Here is a 22,550-nt window from a genome sequence, read left to right as displayed (position 1 = left end):
CCTGAGGGGCGGGGCCAAATAGGGAAAATAGGGTTAATCCTTTAAATCGCTACTAGTCATAAAGTTATCAATGAATTTGAACCAAATTTGGTCAGGACCATCATTGGGAGAAGGGGAACCGAGTTTGTATAAATTTTTACTCTGAATCCCCAGGGGCCTGAGGGGAGGGGCCAAATAGAGGAAATAGAGTTAATCATTTAAATCGCTACTAGTCATAAAGTTATAGATGAATTTGAACAGGAACATCCTTGGGAGAAGGGGGAACAGAGTTTGTATAAATTTTTACTCTGAACCCCCAGGGGCCTTAGGGGCAGGGCCAAATAGGGGAATAGAGATTAGTCTTTAAATTGCTACAAGTCATAAAGTTATGAATGAATTAGAACCATATTTGGTCAGGAACATCCTTGGGGGGAGGGGAACAGAGTTTGTATAAATTTTACTCTGAACACCCAGGGGCCTGAGGGGCGGAGTCTAAGAGGCCCAAGGGTCTTTCCCCACCCTAAGGGACTTAGTTTCTTCAAACACAATTAGGTTCTAAAAATAATCCATAGGGTCTTTCAGTCCCTTAGAGAGTATGTGTATGAATAAATTGAACATGAACATTATTTTGACATTTGGTCAAATCCAACCAGGTGAGCGATACAGGCCACATGGGCCTCTTGTTTCAATTGGAATATCATTCTAACTTGGTTAACATTATCAGAATGTAACCTTGCTAAATACTAGCTGCAATATACCGCTCTTTAGCTCGATCAGTTGAGCGTAAGACTAGTAAGCCAGAGGTCCCGGGTTCGATCCCTTGCGGAGGCAGTGATTTAAATTTAATTAATCATGCCTTCTGTTACAAGAATGTGAAGACAGCTTGATGGTATGTACATGTTGGTCCTGACTGACCCCAAGAGGCTTATGGGCGGTGCCAAAAAGTGTCAAGTTAACTGAAATACAGTGGAACTTCATTAACTCGAAGTCGACGGGACCACAATTAAACTTCGAGTTATAAGAGTGTTCGAAGTAGGATTTTTTATTGTTGGGACCAAATTTTCACCTCGTATTTTCCAAGTTTTTCAAGTGTTCCAAATTTTTTTACAAGGATAAAGAGAGAATTCGGCCGGGACTGCCGAAGTACTTCAAGTCATTAGCGGAGTATTCAAGTTTTCTGAGTTCGAGTTAGCGAAGTTCCACTGTATTTAAAAACTCGGATGACCAATCAGGCCCATGGGCCTCTTTTGTACTTCAGAGTGCTCTGTTACTTTTATTTTTAGGTGTGTGTGTGTGTGTGTGTGTGCAATATATATGGCAATTGCGCATCCCGCAATGAATTGTCTTTGGAAAGCAGGTTATCGTCTTTTTATCTTTCAAGCTTAAAGTATCTTTTATGGTTGACATTTTCATTTGATTTCAAGATGTGATATGTCACTTTGGGGATAAATATGCTTTATTTTGAAATTTGCCAGGATTAGACTGTCATAATACACTTTGTCAGTCAATACAGATATTTGCTGATATATCACCACAACCTTCAAACCCCAAGCAGCTCTGCCCACTCAAATTCAGAAAAGATTCTTTGACATTAGTAACATTCAAAGACAGAAGGAATTTCATTTTACTTTTGGGTCACACTATTATTCATGATAAAACATTGCATTTATCTGACTGTTTATTACCACAGATGTATGTAAGACCAGGCCCCGGTTTCATCAATGTTCCTTACCTCAATAAAATTCCTTAACTTAGAATTTTCCATGGCATTACATAATTTAAGAGAAAAATCTAAGTTAAGGGACCTTCCTTAAATTCTGAAATGCTTTCCTTAAGAAATTCACTTTAGTTCAGGAATATTGGTGAACCTGGTCCCTGGTCCATACCATGGCATTCATCTGCCTGTGCATCAACTATTTGTTCAAACGACTTCTTCATCTTAATCACTGATCAGTACTTATCAGGATAATTTAATTTGACTTCCCCATAAGGTGTTTGGGATCCGAAATTGTACAAATGATGGGGCTGACCCACTAGCTATATAGTCGGCTGATAAGCAGGGCCAAAAGAATGACTCCTTCTCTAGAACAAAGCAGTGGATATCAATTATATTTGACAGGAAGCATTCTAAGATGGAAAGGATTCTGGTAGCAACCCTAGCACTAGGGATTTAAAATTGTACAAATAGTGGGGATGAGCCCCAGGGGGCTGAGAGGTGTGGCTAAAAAAGTGCAGTTTGACAACATTAAATGTATATTGCTATAAACAACTTCTTCTCTGGAACTATATGCAATTAAGATATCAAACATATTTGACTGGTAGCATACCTGGGTGGAAGGGATCCAAAAATGTACAAATGGTAGGCCGAGCCCCAGGAGGCTCAGAGGTACTTGGCCTAATGAGGGAAATATGGCAAATTCTTCAAAATCCATTTCCTTCTGTAAATGAAAGGATTTGGTCCATATTTGGTCTGAAGCATTCTTAAGGAAAGGAGAACAAATTTGGTATAAATGGTGAATCTGTCCATCAAAGTGAGGCCCAATTGGGGAAATATAGGAGATAATGGGATTTTATCAAAATTTGGTATAAAGCATCCTTGAAGGAAAGGGATTAAAATAGGTATAAAAGGTTGGTCTGGGCCCTTGGGGGCTAATGGGCAGGAACCAATGAAAAGGAATAAACGCTTTGAAATCCTTCTTCTGTGGAAATGCAGAGTGCCTTGCTATAATAACTAAAATAGCCAGGTGAACAAAACAGCCTTCTAGGTTTGTTCATTGTTATTTGATTTTTTTATGTTTAGATCTTTGACTCCTTAAGGAGATTCATGTCCTCCTTCCTCATACCAGGTAATAAAATCTCAGTTTATGAATTTCTTTTGATATTAAGTTGTCTCCAAAAAACAAAATTTTGAATAAAACATTAGGAATAATTAAAACTATAGAATTAAGATTTTCAAATGGATCTGATCAGGGCGGGATACTTGTAGATAATATACCATAATGTGGGGCTGGCCAAGAGAAGCCAATTAATATTGATTATGTGCCTTGTTGGCACTGTGAGAGACAGAAGACAGCCGACCGACAGGTGAAGATATTTCATATTGATCTTATTTTGCTTCGTAACGTTGTGTTAATGTTTTATTGTTCATTCATTGGAAGACATATTCTAATGAAACTAATTGATATTATTCATGGATATTGAGAACACGAGTGGATTGAACATGTCTGTCTGCAGATTTATCTAATATGACACTTAACTAAGGTTTTAATGATCACGGTCAAATACACTTTACTTCTGTAGATATAGTAGCCAGGGATTCTCAACCAAACAAATGATTGATGCTCTATCAAATTAAACTTATACATTTAAAAATCTAGTTTTGTGTTCAAATTTAGATTTGGGTTAGAAGATGGTGAATGGATGGAGAATCATTTCAATAATTAAAATGGATGTTGACGAAAAGTTACATAGTAAAAACTATTTTGATATGTGACAAAACTTTGGGAGGGAAAGGATAAATACTATTAATGTATATATTCTAGCATTTCAAATCTCCCATAAGTATTTGAAGTATTTGCCTGAAAAACTAGCTTGCATTTCATTTTATTCTTCTTTTTTACTGTCATTATTTCTCCTCATCTATTTATGTAAGTGATACCACAGGGAACGGATCTAAATAATATTGGTCTTTATAATCCAGTGCCCATATTGGACTGTAGCACCATTGTGATCCCCTGCTTTGTGAAACAGGATCTGCCCATATATCAGTGCATAAGTAAATACTGTATCAATTTCATTTCTAGGTCACCTTGGACTCAGGTCCCAGGTGACGTATTGCAATCGCCTTTTGTCTCCATTGTTGTGCATCGTCCATTGTCCATCTATAAACAATTTACCAATATACTTCTCCTCAATAACAATAATAAAAACTAAGAAGTCCAGTGCCATGATATGGGGCCATTAGCAGGGCTACCAAGTTTGTTGAACAAACTTGACCTACTTTCAAGGTCACAGGGTTACCATGTGTTAAAATCTTTAATTACTTCTTCTCAATTAAACCAGGAGGCAAAGGGTTGTGATGTTGGGCCATTAGATTGTCATGAACTTCATACAATTGTTCATATCCATCACAACCTGTGTAAATTCACATGTCATTCAATATGGAGGGGAAAATGAGGTCACCATTACTATAAATAGATTTTACTATCATCACTCTACCTGCTTCATTTTTAACCTGCTGGTCTGTGTTAATGTCATGAAACTTAATATACTTACCACATTTCTGATATGCTTGATCAATGCGATTGTATTCATATCCTCTACCATGACTTGTTTAATACTTGGAAGGAATTGTTCAATTTTCACTGAGCTTGATATTTAAAGTTTTATGAAGTCTGATTTATTTCTGGCAGGCATGTAATATCTTCTGTTATGTAAAAATCTAATCCATAAGCGGTTTTTGGTGTTTTGAATATCTTATGCATAAATTTGAGACAGCCACGGAATGCTGTTAGTATCTGTTAGAAAGTGTATTGTTATTTTATTCATAGTGAACCTTTATTGGTTCTGACTAATATAAATAACTTTCCATTTATACATGGCTGTGTGTATGTGTATACATGTCTGTATGAAAGTTATGATAAACAGCTATAAACACCTTGGTATAGCTACTGTGAACAACCTCTTTATGACATCTGCTTTTTCATTTCCATGAAATGTTTACCTTCAAATTTTAAGAATTTAGTTTTTGATAAGATCATTGTAAATGTCAAGCAAACTTTCTGTGTGTGTTTGAATTACATTGTTACTAGTTGCTGTTGTGGTTTTGACGATAGGGAATATGACACTATATCAAGAAAAGTGTATTAAGGAATTGTTCAGAAAAAGTGAAAAATTAAACAGTAGGCATTATAAGGTCAGTTTTACTTTAAAGTAGTGAGTACGAGGGGCATCCCCTTAGGAAGAGTTATGGAGGAGATAGAGGAAGTTACTGTTACTATAAATAGAATATCCTCATTAGTGTTGATTAGTATAATCAGCTGATATTGTTATTAGCTCACCCGGCCCAATGAGGGCCAGTTATTTCCAACCTAAATAATAAAAGTTATCAACTGGATCCCTCAAAAAAAAATCAATTTCCTATTGTTTTTTTAAAAGATATACACACAAAGATAGTATAAGATATATTATAAACAATATTATGAAGACAAAATTGGTTGAATTTTAAACCCTTTTAGATACAAAAGGAATAAAATATTGTTAAGAATTTTGTTCAGCTTTGCCTGGTTCGACAATAACAGATCAGTTGTTGGTTGATAGCAAATAATCACGAAACAAGATATGAGCGAGAAGCTACGGTGTCCACACACCCTACTACCTGTACAACAAGCCACAGGCATACTCCCAGGTAGTGGCTTTTATAGGGCAGGCCTCTTAAAGATTAATTACATCGCTGAAAAGCATAGAGACATTTTTCATTTGGTTTGAAATGGACTTGTATTATATCTTGGTGGTTGTTTACTTTTGATCATGACAGTAAACATGAGATTGGAACATGTCCCTTATTTAAAATTTGCTTATTTAAAAAAAAAAAAATTGAAAATGATAAATTGATATTTATTTCCAAGCAAAAAGAACAAAAGAGTCATTTGGCTAAACATTTTATGATTTTTTGTTTTATTTGTCTTATCTTGATAATTCTTGGTTAGAAATTGATATAGCTTCACAAATGTTTATTTATATTTTAAATACATAAAAAATAAAAATTTTGTCTTGAAATTTGGCCCACAGTTCCCATTGTCATAGCCACACAGTCAAGATATATGTCCCTGGTAATTTCAACTGAAATAATTGAGTAATTTGACTCACTTTACTCGAACTGAGCTTGATTAATTTGACTCACTTTACTCTAACTGAGCTTGATTTATTTGACTCACTTTACTCAGCTATTCAGGCATTTTCATATTACACTAATTTTTTTAATTCAGAGGATATTGTTATTTGTCAATATGTGTACCACATGAGAAATGAAATAAAAGAAACAATCCAAATTTCCATCAATGTTTAATGTACCATATATATGCCAGTAGTACCTAATGTAAATCAAACATGTCAGAGGGAAAGGTTAAAAATAAGGCTCTAGCAGTCAGATTTATACATACATTGCTGTACACTGTCTCTAAAAGCATGCTGTGCTATATAGTATTTTCCAAACCAGTTTCATTGCTGAATGTATAGTTTTAATCAAAATACCTGAGTATTCAAATCGTATAGTTTTAATCAACATACCCGAGTATTCAAATCGTATAGTTTTAATCAACATACCCGAGTATTCAAATTGTATAGTTTTAATCAACATACCCGAGTATTCAAATTGTATAGTTTTAATCAAAATACCTGAGTAACCAAATCGTATAGTTTTAATCAACATACCCGAGTATTCAAATTGTATAGTTTTAATCAACATACCTGAGTAACCAAATCGTATAGTTTTAATCAACATACCTGAGTATTCAAATCGTATAGTTTTAATCAAAATACCTGAGTAACCAAATCGTATAGTTTTAATCAACATACCCGAGTATTCAAATTGTATAGTTTTAATCAACATACCTGAGTATTCAAATCGTATAGTTTTAATCAAAATACCTGAGTAACCAAATCGTATAGTTTTAATCAACATACCCGAGTATTCAAATTGTATAGTTTTAATCAACATGACCGAGTATTCAAATTGTATAGTTTTAATCAACATACCTGAGTAACCAAATCGTATAGTTTTGATCAACATACCTGAGTATTCAAATTGTATAGTTTTAATCAACATACCTGAGTAACCAAATCGTATAGTTTTAATCAACATACCTGAGTAACCAAATCGTATAGTTTTAATCAACATACCTGAGTATTCAAATCGTATAGTTTTAATCAACATACCTGAGTAACCAAATCGTATAGTTTTAATCAACATACCTGAGTATTCAAATCGTATAGTTTTAATCAACATACCTGCATGAGTATTCAAATCGTTGTTCATCAATGAAAATATTACATGCAACAAAGTTATGTGATATATGAGGTATTTAAACCTGGAAGTAATATGTGTGTCAGCTAAAGACACCAAAATGTCTCAAAACCTGCCAATATCCCTTTCAGTGAAATTATCAGCTAGAAACAGGTTTTCCATTATTATACAAGTGATTTGAGATGTGTATTAAATTTGAGGGCAGTGTAGTGATATGTACACAGTCTGAGCAATATAACTAGAGACCAGAGCCTATCTCACACGATGTGTCATATGACTTGGAATGTGATAGAGACGGCATAAACAGCATTGATCAAACCTGAAACGAAAAGGATCTTTGAATACAAAATATATCTGTTAAAAAAAAATTCTTGTTCAATTTTAGACTTGCATATTAATTATATAATTTGAAATTAAAATTATATAAACCTGATTTTATAAATCAATATTTAAAAGTGATTTCATGCATCAAGTAATATTTTTTATTAATGAATTTAAACCCCTTGAATTCCTTTGAATCCTGAAGACATTATTTTAATGAATATTGTACCATTATCTAGTAAACAAGTATTTATGAAGCCATGTGATATGTTTTTACACGCCAGAATAAAACAGATTTTGCTCAACATATTAAATTTCAAATTTATTTGACACTAAATCTTTTGAAACATTCATTAAAAAATCTTTCTGCAGTTCTATATTAAGATAAATGACAAGTAGAAAGCTATAGGGCTAGAGGATGTAGATCCCATATCCTACTTGATAAACACATGGATAATATGCTCTGTTTTGTATTATCACATTGTGGGGCTCACCACAGGGGCTACATCAGGTAGTTGTACTATATAGATCATTCGACTACCAACACTACAATAATTGTATGTATTATACTGTACATGTGTGTTCTCTATGCACTAGCTTATGAAAATAAAATGAATTTGAATTTGTAATTCACTAAGGTGTTGGGGTTAAATACCCAGATTGGAGTTACAAATGTATGATATCACTTACCACCCATGAGGATTTTCACCAAGTACTCCCCATTTACCGGGCCTGTGTAAAACCCCAGTGTATAAACTAGCACAATCATATATTTGTATATTAACAATTGTGATGTAAGAGTATTCGAGCCAATATGACCCAATATATGTTGTTGACTGTATCCTGTAGGGTTTGTGAAAATTTGCTTTTTACTTTAATTCATTATCATTCTTAAAATTACAGACTCTTGCAAAAACAATAAAAACGAAAAAAATCGCTTGAAGAAATGAATGCCTGATAATTATTGTAGAGTTGTTGTTAGACAGTATGGGGAGTAGCAGCTAATTTCCTGCTGTAGTAAGATGTGGTAATTGACATTCTATAAATATACTTGTGCTGTTGATGTACTTGGGGACTAAACACTGAGTGATACACTGTTTCCTGTATATATCAGTGTTATAGATCTGGGGATTACACAGATATGGCCACTATACAAGTGTAATGATCTGTCAACAAACCAGCTTTAACACCAAACAATAAACAATATGTCCTTTTATTTACTATTGTTCAATTTCATGTAAATTTGTAGAGTCCTCTCTGTTAATGTATTATGTACATGTGTACGCATGTATGATATGTAACTCAGGTATCAGTTTACTTTCAGTGTGCATATTATTTCTAACGATTAATTATGTGTCAGTATACACAGGGAATATGTACTGTGAGAAGGCTCTAGAAATGAATGATATGTGATTTTATCTATTATAAAATTCTGAGTGACTAAGGCAAGATGACCAATGAGTTGATCATCAAGTACAAAAAACTCTGTGACCTCGAGATTAGTGTGAGAGACAAAGCTGTGTGACCTTGAGATTAGTGTGTGAGCGACAAAGCTGTGTGACCTTGAGATTAGTGTGAGAGCGACAAAGCTGTGTGACCTTGAGATTAGTGTGTGAGCAACAAAGCTGTGTGACCTTGAGATTAGTGTGAGAGACAAAGCTGTGTGACCTTGAGATTAGTGTGTGAGCGACAAAGCTGTGTGACCTTGAGATTAGTGTGTGAGCGACAAAGCTGTGTGACCTTGAGATTTGTGTGTGAGCGACAAAGCTGTGTGACCTTGAGATTAGTGTGTGAGCGACAAAGCTGTGTGACCTTGAGATTAGTGTGTGAGCGACAAAGCTGTGTGACCTTGAGATTAGTGTGTGAGCGACAAAGCTGTGTGACCTTAAGATTAGTGTGTGAGCGACAAAGCTGTGTGACCTTGAGATTAGTGTGTGAGCGACAAAGCTGTGTGACCTTGAGATTAGTGTGTGAGCGACAAAGCTGTGTGACCTTGAGATTAGTGTGTGAGCGACAAAGCTGTGTGACCTTGAGATTAGTGTGTGAGCGACAAAGCTGTGTGACCTTGAGATTAGTGTGTGAGCGACAAAGCTGTGTGACCTTGAGATTAGTGTGTGAGCGACAAAGCTGTGTGACCTTGAGATTAGTGTGTCAGTGACAAAGCTGTGTGACCTTGAGATTAGTGTGTGAGCGACAAAGCTGTGTGACATTGAGATTAGTGTGTGAGCGACAAAGCTGTGTGACCTTGAGATTAGTGTGTAAGCTACAAAGCTGTGTGACCTTGAGATTAGTGTGTGAGCGACAAAGCTGTGTGACCTTGAGATTAGTGTGTGAGCGACAAAGCTGTGTGACCTTGAGATTAGTGTGTGAGTGACAAAGCTGTGTGACCTTGAGATTAGTGTGTAAGCTACCTTATAGATATGATATCACAAGTTTTATCATCATAACACAGAAACATACTTCTGTTGATATCAGCTGTCTAATCCTAGCAGTAGAAATAATATCCTGTGTATGTGTGGATTGATTTAAAAATAATCTATATACTGGTACACTTTTGTATGTCTAGATTTTACATGAATAATTGGGTCAATGGTCAGAGGTTCTCCAATGTCTTCCTTTCCGGGGTCAGGGGACATTCAGGAGATGAAGCCCTAGAATAAGGCCCCTGCATGTGTTAGAAGGTGACTAAAGGCGGGCCCCTTGAAAAATCAGGAATTTTCTTCCATGACTTCTATTTAGGGGACACTGAAGTGGCCAAAATAGATCTTCTGTCCATCTAGCAACACTTGGGATCTTATAACTTTCCTTTCTTTTCTGACCACTCTATCTTTCTGTGCTTTGTTTCCCTCTATAGGTGTCTCCTTGACCGGTCCTCTTATGATCCTGGCTGTCAGTGTCTCCTTGACCCATCCTCATATGATCCTGGCTGTCGGTATCTCCTTGACCCATCCTCTTATGGTCCTGGCTGTCAGTGTCTCTTTGACCTGTCCTCTTATGGTCCTGGCTGTCAGTGTCTCCTTGACCGGTCCTCTTATGATCCTGGCTGTCTGTGTCTCTTTGACCTGTCCTCTTATTACACTGGCTGTCGGTGTCTCCTTGATCTCCTTGACCCGTCCTCTTATTACACTGGCTGTCGGTGTCTCCTTGACCGGTCCTCTTATGATCTGGCTGTCAGTGTCTCTTTGACCTGTCCTCTTATGATCCTGGCTGTCAGTGTCTCCTTGACCTGTCCTCTTATGATCCTGGCTGTCGGTGTCTCCTTGATCTCCTTGACCCGTCCTCTTATGATCCTGGCTGTCGGTGTCTCCTTGATCTCCTTGACCTGTCCTCTTATGGTCCTGGCTGTCGGTGTCTCCTTGACCTGTCCTCTTATTACACTGGCTGTCGGTGTCTCCTTGATCTCCTTGACCCGTCCTCTTATGATCCTGGCTGTCGGTGTCTCCTTGACCTGTCCTCTTATGATCCTGGCTGTCGGTGTCTCCTTGATCTCCTTGACCGGTCCTCTTATGGTCCTGGCTGTCGGTGTCTCCTTGACCCGTCCTCTTATGATCCTGGCTGTCGGTGTCTCCTTGACCCGTCCTCTTATGGTCCTGGCTGTCGGTGTCTCCTTGACCCTTCCTCTTATGATCCTGGCTGTCAGTGTCTCCTTGACCCGTCCTCTTATGGTCCTGGCTGTCGGTGTCTCCTTGACCCGTCCTCTTATGATCCTGGCTGTCGGTGTCTCCTTGACCTGTCCTCTTATGATCCTGGCTGTCGGTGTCTCCTTGATCTCCTTGACCCTTCCTCTTATGATCCTGGCTGTCAGTGTCTCCTTGACCGGTCCTCTTATGATCCTGGCTGTCAATGTCTCCTTGACCAGTCCTCTTATGATCCTGGCTGTCAGTGTCTCCTTGACCGGTCCTCTTATGATCCTGGCTGTCAGTGTCTCCTTGACCTGTCCTCTTATGATCCTGGCTGTCAGTGTCTCCTTGACCGGTCCTCATATGACCCTGGCTGTTGTGAGGACATTAAACTCCTAAAAAAGCAATACAAACTCACTGGCCTAATTATATATAATATAAGTTTAAAGTGTTGTTATATCACATGCTTGTGCTATATAAGCTTTGTGCTTGTTTTTTCTTCCCATATTAATACATGTATATGTATGTGTAATATGATTGAATACTGATTAATTATTCTTTAAATTAACTAACAACTGTATCCCTTCACAACAAAGTCAAGGAAGGGATTATTATCATTCTGTTCATATTTTTTGTTATCACTCCTGTATTCCTTTCTAAATGGATTTTGAAAAGAACTGCACCTTTTATTCAAGTATGAGAACACCTCCAATAAGGTCATTGTTCCAATGGATCAAGATCCAGGTCAGAGTTACTATTTATAGAATATCTTTGCCATCGTTCTAGAGACTTAATTTTTTGATAGATTTGCAAATTATGTGATCAAACTCATGTATTTACCTCACACAATTTGGTGTTTTATGGTGTAAAAGTCAAGGTCACAGTTACTTTTCAAAGAAAATCTTTGTCATTACTCTAAAATCTTTGTAAAACAGATTTTGATGAAACTTCTTGTATTAGTCAAGAATGAGAATACATGTACTTCAAATGATTTTTTGTTTCAGGGTGCAAAGGTCAAGGTCACAGTTATTACTATTGATAGAAAATCTTTGTCATTACTCTAAAGTCTTCTTAAAAAAGATTTTGATGAAAATACCTTGAATAGGTTTGTGTTTGCACACAAGGGTATCGTTTGTGATACCTTGTTAACCAATGGAAAGGGTTGTTTTCTTACTGGATCTTGATCGGTTTGGTGTAAGACTAGTAAGCCAGAGGTTCAATCCTTAGCAGAGGCAGTGATTTAAATTCATCAGTCATATGCTCTGTTAAATTGGCACCCATGTAGAGACTCGGCAATAATTGACTTATAGCAATGCTTGCGAAAGCATCCTTGTAAACCCGAGTTCTTTCCTGGAGGTGGAATATGTAACCCTAGTAAATACTAGCCACAACATACTGCTTAGCTACAGAGATCTTCTCTTTAGTGCAATCGGTTGAGCGTAAGACTAGTAAACCAGAGGACCAGGGTTCGATCCCTAGCAGAGGCAGTGATTTAAATCTAATCAATCATACACTCTGTTACAGGTAGAATGTTTGTTAGACTTTTAGATAATGATGTTATAATTAGCACTTGGCCATTTTCATTGTGAAACATTTTATACCATAAATGGTATGTTTCAACAGAATCCATATATGCATGAGCTGATTATTGTAAAAATTGTGATACTTAATTTAAAAAACTACTTAATACACCATCTGATAATTTGATACACCAAAGAAATCATTGTGTGAATACACAACATGTCTTAACAAATTTAGAAATTAAAACATCTCAGCTCAGGCATGACAAATCCATACATATTTATATAAGGAAAATAAAAATTTGTAACATAAGCAACAAAGTTAACTACATGGATTAAAATGAGAAGAGGAAATTGTTTTGACAACATCCCTGGTTATATCTGTTTACTGACAACTTAGATTTATCTCATAGAAATGACAAGGAAGAAAGAGATACAACGAGGGATAGGAAATATAGAGTTTATATAATACTACTTCACGAAGTACTACAAGGGATAGGAAATATAGAGTTTATATAATACTACTTCACGAAGTACAACGAGGGATAGGAAATATAGAGTTTATATAATACTACTTCACGAAGTACACAAAGGATAGGAAATATAGAGTTTATATAATACTACTTCACGAAGTACTACAAAGGATAGGAAATATAGAGTTTATATAATACTACTTCACGAAGTACTACAAAGGATAGGAAATATAGAGTTTATATAATACTACTTCACGAAGTACTACAAGGATAGGAAATATAGAGTTTATATAATACTACTTCACGAAGTACTACAAAGGATAGGAAATATAGAGTTTATATAATACTACTTCACGAAGTACTACAAGGATAGGAAATATAGAGTTTATATAATACTACTTCACGAAGTACTACAAGGGATAGGAAATATAGAGTTTATATAATACTACTTCACGAAGTACAACAAGGGATAGGAAATATAGAGTTTATATAATACTACTTCACGAAGTACAACGAGGGATAGGAAATATAGAGTTATATAATACTACTTCACGAAGTACTACAAGGGATAGGAAATATAGAGTTTATATAATACTACTTCACGAAGTACAACGGGGGATAGGAAATATAGAGTTTATATAATACTACTTCACGAAGTACTACAAAGGATAGGAAATATAGAGTTTATATAATACTACTTCACGAAGTACTACAAAGGAGAGGAAATATAGAGTTTATATAATACTACTTCACGAAGTACAACAAGGGATAGGAAATATAGAGTTTATATAATACTACTTCACGAAGTACTACAAAGGATAGGAAATATAGAGTTTATATAATACTACTTCACGAAGTACTACAAAGGATAGGAAATATAGAGTTTATATAATACTACTTCACGAAGTACAACGAGGGATAGGAAATATAGAGTTTATATAATACTACTTCACGAAGTACAACAAGGGATAGGAAATATAGAGTTTATATAATACTACTTCACGAAGTACAACAAGGGATAGGAAATATAGAGTTTATATAATACTACTTCACGAAGTACAACGAGGGATAGGAAATATAGAGTTTATATAATACTACTTCACGAAGTACTACAAGGGATAGGAAATATAGAGTTTATATAATACTACTTCACGAAGTACAACAAAGGATAGGAAATATAGAGTTTATATAATACTACTTCACGAAGTACTACAAGGGATAGGAAATATAGAGTTTATATAATACTACTTCACGAAGTACTACAAAGGATAGGAAATATAGAGTTTATATAATACTACTTCACGAAGTACTACAAAGGATAGGAAATATAGAGTTTATATAATACTACTTCAAGACGTACTACAAAGTATAGGCAATATTAGAGTTTATATAATACTACCTCACGAAGTACAAAGGATAGGAAATATAGAGTTATATAATACTACTTCACGAAGTACTACAAAGGATAGGAAATATAGAGTTTATATAATACTACTTCACGAAGTACAACAAGGGATAGGAAATATAGAGTTTATATAATACTACTTCACGAAGTACAACGAGGGATAGGAAATATAGAGTTTATATAATACTACTTCACGAAGTACTACAAAGGATAGGAAATATAGAGTTTATATAATACTACTTCACGAAGTACTACAAAGGATAGGAAATATAGAGTTTATATAATACTACTTCACGAAGTACTACAAAGGATAGGAAATATAGAGTTTATATAATACTTACTTCCCAAGTCAATGAGGGATAGGGTTGAGTTTTTCTTTAACCCAAATTTCAAAAGGGGGGTTTTTATATAAACCTACTAGAGACCAAAGGGTAGGGAATATGGGTTTATAAAAACCGAAATTCAACAAGGGGTAGGAAAAATGTTATTTTAAAATACTTAAAATACTAAAAAGAGGAAAATTGATTTTTCTTTAAGTTAAAAAAAAGGTAAAGTTATAAATTTTGGAAAAAAGAAAATGATTTTTAAACTTTCAGGTCACCGGGGTAAAAAGGAAAATAAAATTTTTAAAATACTTTACGAATAAGGGGGGTGGGTTTTTTAAAACATTACAAAACAAAGGGAAAGGAAAAATTGATTTTAAACATTCACAATCAAAGAGGGAAAGGAAATTAAGTTTTATACTTTGAAACAAGGGGGAAGGGAAAAATTTGGTTATAAATCTTACGGAAAAAATTTAGATTTTTTACACAGGGGGGTACTTGGTATTTTTAAATTTTCCTCTAATACACTTCACGAAGATACTACAAAGGATAGGAAAATATAGAGTTTATATAATACTACTTCACGAAGTTACTACAAAGATAGGAAATATAGGGAGTTTATATAAATTACTCCTAACGCAGACAATGAGGATAGGAAATATAGAGTTTATATAATACTACTTCACGAAGTACTACAAAGGAGAGGACATTTTCAATTTATTAGGTCACCCCAGAAGAAGTCTTAATTGACCTGTTCTAACAGTGTTGAGCGTCATTTGTCACTTTTTACATATTACATTTTCGACTTCTTCTCAATAACCAAGAGGTCTAGAGACCTGATATTGGGCCTATGAACGGTTATCAGGATTGTTCAAATAAAAGACCTTGACCTTAATTCAAGCTCACAGTGATCAGATATGCTTAAATCTTAAAATGACTTTTCACTAAAAATGAGGCCCAGAGACTTGATATTGGGCTTTAAGTATGCTGGGGTGAAAGCCTATCAAGATTGTTGAAAAGAATGACCTTGACCTTCATTCAAGGTCACCGGGGTCAAATATGCAAAATATATAAAAACTCAGCGGACCCTTAAGGCCCATGGGCCTCTTATATAATACCAGTACAACAAAAGAAAGGGAATTTTGATATTATATAATACTATTTCACTAAATACTACGATATAGTAACATAGGAAGTTATTATTTCCTATAGCTCTGAAGCAGAGAGAAATTCTAGGTTAATGAATCGTTACATGAACCTCTGTAGATATAAAACATTTTGGTAGGTGACATTTCTCTCACTTTAATATTGTTCCCTAGCTGAAATAGATTAATGGTGAATTCTTAGATGAATGGTTTAGGATCGGATGATGGATGCTAAAAATAACATGTTATAGAACTTTCTTAATTATAATTCTCAATGATACTAAACATATTTGATGCTGAACTACCTATGAAATATTCATTAAAAGAATCATTGACATACTTTACCTATAAAAAATTGGCAGATGTATGTTTTCTGGAACAGACTATACTGAAGCATATAATGATATACTACTGTAGTTTCACCTCTTTACTACCACCCTCTACTAATCCCTCCCCCTTCTGTCACAGCCACACCTCTCTTTCCCCACCCTCCACACCTCCCCCCTTCTGTCACAGACACACCTCTCTATCCCCACCCTCCAACCCCCTTCTGTCACAGCCACACCTCTCTATCCCCACACTCCACACCTCTCTATCCCCACCCTCCACCCTTCTGTCACAGCCACACTTCTCTATCCACACCCTCCACCCCCCGTTCTGTCACAGCCACACCTCTCTTTCCCCACCCTCCACACCTCCCCCCTTCTGTCACAGACACACCTCTCTATCCCCACCCTCCACCCCTCCCCCCTTCTGTCACAGCCACACCTCTCTATCCCCACCCTCCACCCCCCGTTCTGTCACAGCCACACCTCTCTTTCCCCACCCTCCACACCTCCCCCCTTCTGTCACAGACACACCTCTCTATCCCCACCCTCCACCCCTCCCCCTTCTGTCACAGCCAAACCTCTATATCCCTACCCTCCATCCCTCCCCCCTTCTGTCACAGCGTCACAGCCACACCTCTCTATCCCCACCCTCCACCCCCGTTCTGTCACAGCCACACCTCTCTTTCCCCACCCTCCACACCTCCCCCCTTCTGTCACAGACACACCTCTCTATCCCCACCCTCCACCCCTCCCCCTTCTGTCACAGCCAAACCTCTATATCCCTACCCTCCATCCCTCCCCCCTTCTGTCACAGCCACACCTCTCTATCCCCACACTCCACACCTCTCTATTCCCACCCTCCACCCCTCCCCCTTCTGTCACAGCCAAACCTCTATATCCCTACCCTCCACCCCTCCCCCCTTCTGTCACAGCCACACCTCTCTATCCCCCCCTCCCCCCCCCCCCTTCTGTCACAGCCACACCTCTCTATCCCCACCCTCCAACCCCCTTCTGTCACAGCCACACCTCTCTATCCACACCCTCCACCCCTCCCCCCTTCTGTCACAGCCACACCTCTCTATCCCCACCCTCCACCCCTCCCCCCTTCTGTCACAGCCACACCTCTCTATCCACACCCTCCACCCCTCCCCCTTCTGTCACAGCCACACTTCTCTATCCACACCCTCCACCCCTCCCCCCTTCTGTCACAGCCACACCTCTCTATCCCCACCCTCCACCCCCGTTCTGTCACAGCCACACCTCTCTATCCCCACCCTCCACACCTCTCAAATCCACACCCTCCACCCCTCCCCCTTCTGTCACAGCCACACCTCTCTATCCCCACACTCCACCCATCCCCCTTCTGCCACAGCCACACCTCTCTATCCCCACCCTCCATCCCTCCCCTTCTGTCACAACCACACCTCTCTATCCCCACCCTCCACCCCTCTCCCCTTCTGTCACAGCCTCATCTCTCTATCCCCATCCTCCATCCCTCCCCCTTCTGTCACAGACACACCTCTCTATCCACACCCTCCACCCCTCCTCCTTCTGTCACAGACACACCTCTCTATCCCTACCCTCCACCCCTCCCCCCTTCTGTCACAGCCACACCTCTCTATCCCCACCCTCCATCCCTCCCCCTTCTGTCACAACCACACCTCTCTATCCCAACCCTCCATCCCTCCCCCTTCTGTCACAGACACACCTCTCTATCCACACCCTCCACCCCTCCTCCTTCTGTCACAGACACACCTCTCTATCCCTACCCTCCACCACTCCCCCCTTCTGTCACAGCCACACCTCTCTATCCCCACCCTCCATCCCTCCCCCCTTCTGTCACAGCCATAACTCTCAAATCCACACCCTCCATCCCTCCCCCCTTCTGTCACAGCCACACCTCTCTATCCCCACCCCCCATCCCTCCCCCTTCTGTCACAGCCACACCTCTCTATCCCCACCCCCCATCCCTCCCCCCTTCTGTCACAACCACACCTCTCTATCCACACCATGCACTCCTCCCCACTTCTGTCACAGACACACCTCTCTATCCCCCCCTATCCCCCCCTTTCTGTAGAATCCCTGATATACATGTACCTCCTTATTCTGCTAATCTAATCAATATATCTCAAGATCTACATCTAATGTATCCCTCCTTGAACACTCCATTCCCCTTGCTACCCCCTTCCTTCGCCTACTTCCCCGCCCCATGGTACCCTGTCCCTACCACAAGTATCTGGGGTTATATTATTGAAATAATTACAATATGTTTGTAGTAATCTTTGCATATGAGATTATAAAACATTAACAAGAAACATCTGTTGCCCGTGTTTCAGAAATAATTGCTTTTGTTCTACATTGTCTGTACTTTCTATGAATATTCATGCTGTTTTGTTGTTACTATAGATATCCTGTTGTGAGATTTCCGTCTGCTGTTTTTAACTAGATAGCTGTTGCATACATAATATATCAAAATTAAATCACAATATTAAAACTTCTATATGTACTATAAAATTCATTTTAATTCTGAAAGTCTCACCCAAAACAGTATTGGTGATATATGATGTGTCACAATATTGTCATGTTTAAATTATCAAATGTAAAAATTATCTTGTAATTCATACAAATTGTTAATTAGAATAAAAACAGCAAGTGATGTTATGTGTTGTTCGAAACATTGACATGATTTGAAGTACCATCAAGTCTCGGATCCAACTTAAGATGTTGTTTGTAAAACTACACTGGATTGTAGAGTATATTACATACAGTGTAAATCAGGGTCAGAAAACAAACTACAGATATAGTCAGAGGCTTCCTGTAATCATTCAATGAAATTTTAATTGTCTCGTGACTGTATAATTAAATCTTTAATTATACATTTAATTATACAATGCCTCAGTCACACCAGTGTTCTTAGGGGGATTATTATTAATTATTATTGGGGATTTTTTTTATTCAGGAACTAATTTGATCAGTATTTTTGTTTGTTGTGAAATTGAAGCTAAAGATAACATTGTTGAGACTTTCTCACATTCTTCTGTAAATTATTCATGAAAGTGTCAGAAGAGAAAAGTGAAATATTTTACTGTCCTGAAATTATTTCTATAGCAGATTTATTTCTTTTTGAAACCAAATTCAAAATGATTGATATAATTTGGGTGCTTTTTTTTTATATTGACATTAAAACATAATGATGATTATGAATTAAAAAAAAGACCTTTCTCCTACTAGGTAAACGATGGGGATGGCGCTAGGGAGGGTGAATATTTTTGGATTTTATCTCTACACTGACTAACCTTTGACCTCAATGCAGTGCTCCACATGGCTGTTCTGATCATTTTCAGGGGTCCAATAAGGGGACTTCATTGCTTTGAATTTAATCAGGGGAAAATTAGTCATGATCTCAATATCAAATTTTACATTCAATGAATATTCATGTAGATATTTATTGTTGTCAAGCACATTTCATACTTATATCGAAGTATAGAATAAAAATAATAAACATTCAAAATAATGTTAAAAGGTGGTACAAATTATAAGATTCAATAAAGATAATTAATTCAGAAAATTAATTTGAAGGAGATGGAATTATTCTAGAATATGATTTTTATAAAAAAAACTTTGAAATAACATGATTAACAATGTTGAAATATTGTTTAAAATTAGGTTGCTGTATTGAATATTAGATAAATAGTGTTGTTTGAGGCAGGTTTTATAATAGTGTGTAAGATTTATCCTGGCCGATTCTCCCCTGAATGCTGCTATACATTGTGTTCCTATAATATATATGGTGTGCCTGGCATTGATTTTGCAGCACAGGCATAAAGCCAAGCTTAAAGCTAGCTGTTTTAATGCCTGGGAAGCTTCACCTTCAACTCCGACACAATTATAATCTCACATTCTTCTAAATAATCATTTTGAATTTGTTAATGCAAAATGAAATATTTATTTGGAAATTGATATATCTGTTGTTAGTAGATGTTATAGACATATCTAACGCTAATACAGATATCCCTTTTTTATTTTTACTTTTGTATGTTAAGCTAACTAAACTTTGATTGAACTAACCCCTATCTCATTAATCATGTGAAAGACATAGCCCCTTGGGCATATCAACTTACTCTGTAATGAATATTTTGTTGACAATATTTCTATCAGCTTTCGTCAAATGTTACTCAAACAGAACTTCTTTCGAGAGATTCATATTATTTTTTGTTTATTAATTTCTTATAAATCTATTACCTTTTTATTTTGAAGATTTTATTTGTGCTTGATATTTTGCATTGATTTTAGTCTTACGATGCTTTATAAAATATTTTTTGTTATTTCTATTTATGAAATTGTCTGTTATTAGGCAGATATGATATCTTTATGACTTTTATGCATTGATATTTTGCAGATATCTTTGCTTTTGTCTGATTCTATAAAAATATAAATGGGATGGTAAAATCGATAGAGAATACACAGTTGACACATCCATCCATGAATTTTGTATAAGTGTCTGCTAACATTTTTAAAAATCAATTTTCCTGGTTCATTACATGCTTCTTATGTCAAGTCTTATATCAGAAATGAGACTCAAATTAAATGGAGCAATTTTTAATTTCCTGGTTTTAATAAGCAATTTTCACTAAGATTATTTTATGATATATTTCTATTACTTATATCAAATAAAGAAAATTATTTGGGAAATGTTCACACAGATATATCAAAAAACGTTTCTTAGTTAACAGACATTTTTAACAGTTTAATTAACATTATAAACATTTATCCACAATATTTTACTATGTCATACATTACTGAATAAAGATATATATTGTTCAAACTCGGAAATATAAAATAAATATCTGATGATTATTTTATGATTATTTTGAGAAATCAATTGTAATTAAGTCAATATTTTGTGTTGGTAGTAGTGTGCTGTTATTGTAGCTACATCTGTGACATCTATTTACAGAAGTTGCTTTGTGAAATCATCTTAAATCTTTGTTAGCTCTATAAACGGTGAATATTTTTATCGAAGTTAATTTTCAAATGACATAATCAGTACACTTAAATATTTGGTAAAGTAAACAATAGCAACAAAGGGTTTTAAATTAACAATAGTTAATATGTTATGTCAAAGAATTCTTTAATTGAATTGTTCAATTAAAGATGACAAGATGTAAGATGACAATACTTGATGTGATTGGAGAGATCTATAACATATTATGGTAGAGGAATATATGTAGCTCCACACAGCTGTTAAATCTAGGATCAATAGTGTGTACTGCTGCTCAGGCCAGGGGAGGTAACTCACTCACCACCACAAATCCATGTCAGAAAAAAAATGTTTTATATTGATTTTTCAGATGAACATTTTTGATAAAATCATAAAAAAAATATGGAATTGTTTCAATATTATTAATGCATTTCATTACAATAAAAAGAAACAAAATATTGGATATGTTACATCAATTCATGAAAATTTGTTTTCAAAATAGTCGTATATCTGTATTAGAAAGTCCGTTATTTTCAAAATGCAAATAAATTATGTGCATCAGTAAAAACATCAATATTTTACCTAAAGAAGCTCAATAGGATTTCCTGTTTACAAAAGTTAGATATTTTGATACTGTTAATAAAGAAACAAGCAAATTTAACTGATAACAAAGAGGTATAACTTGGGGTAGTTTTTTTAATTTTGGTTGTAACACCCTTTTTAAGTGGTTTTTATTCTTTCTGTGAGGTGATCAACCAAAAATCTGAAGTATATGTTTTGATTACGCCATACACAAATGACTAGTTTATTGCAAAAATACGTTAGATTGTGCAATTTTGTTACAATATACGACTGCAATTTGTAGTTGCTCTTGTTTTGTTACAATTTTTCATGTTCTCTTTCATTCTTTACTTCCAATGACCAATCTATTATCTTGTTCAAACCTTAAATAACTGATGACAGGTGGACTCCACTAGATACTGCATGCATTTTCATATTTATGTATTTTTTTTTCATTAGAAAGAAATGGTTGGTTTTTACTGTAGTTTGACATTTTTTTACTGTTTGCTTCAGAATTTATCTGACGAGTTGTGTGACAAAGTACCATGGAGGAAGTAGAAGTGACAGTTCACAGCAGACTGCCCGAGGGGGAACCACAGGGGACATTTCACGTGGTTTTAGGGGAAACGTCTTCTGTCAGCCTTCTGATTCGTAAAATTTGTCATGATAATGCTATTCCACTGAAGAGTTCTTACGTGTTGCGGGACAAAAATGGATCTGACATACGATGGTCAACATCAGTTCAGGAAAATGTAATGGCGAATGGGAAAGAATTTTATCTGTGGGATACTGGTAAGGAAATTAATATTGTATTAATCTTACAAATTCTTTCATTCTTTGATTTATAAAGTCCTGGGTAGTTGGCTGGC

At 36.3% G+C, this 22,550-nt stretch overlaps 1 protein-coding gene across 3 annotated transcripts in view; it reads left to right on the top strand.

Moving 5' to 3' along the window:
- Window positions 1-22,550, top strand: part of LOC117338745 (ectonucleoside triphosphate diphosphohydrolase 2-like) — an 82,472-nt gene that overhangs the window by 16,458 nt on the left and 43,464 nt on the right. The window contains exons 1-2 of one of the 3 annotated variants that reach the window (XM_033900055.1): window positions 19,383-19,398; window positions 22,195-22,473. The exons of 1 other annotated variant lie outside the window; for it this stretch is intronic. In XM_033900055.1, the coding sequence (XP_033755946.1) occupies window positions 22,227-22,473 (247 nt within the window). In that variant the 5' untranslated portion in view covers window positions 19,383-19,398; window positions 22,195-22,226. Of the gene's footprint in view, window positions 1-19,382; window positions 19,399-22,194; window positions 22,474-22,550 lie in introns of those variants that run through there. One more of the 3 variants, XM_033900054.1, reaches the window with a different exon arrangement.

The sequence above is a fragment of the Pecten maximus genome, chromosome 12 (genome assembly GCF_902652985.1).
Source record: "Pecten maximus chromosome 12, xPecMax1.1, whole genome shotgun sequence".
Lineage (NCBI taxonomy): Eukaryota > Metazoa > Mollusca > Bivalvia > Pectinida > Pectinidae > Pecten > Pecten maximus.
Note: the sequence above shows the minus strand (reverse complement) of the source record. Positions and strands in the feature narration are given on the sequence as shown.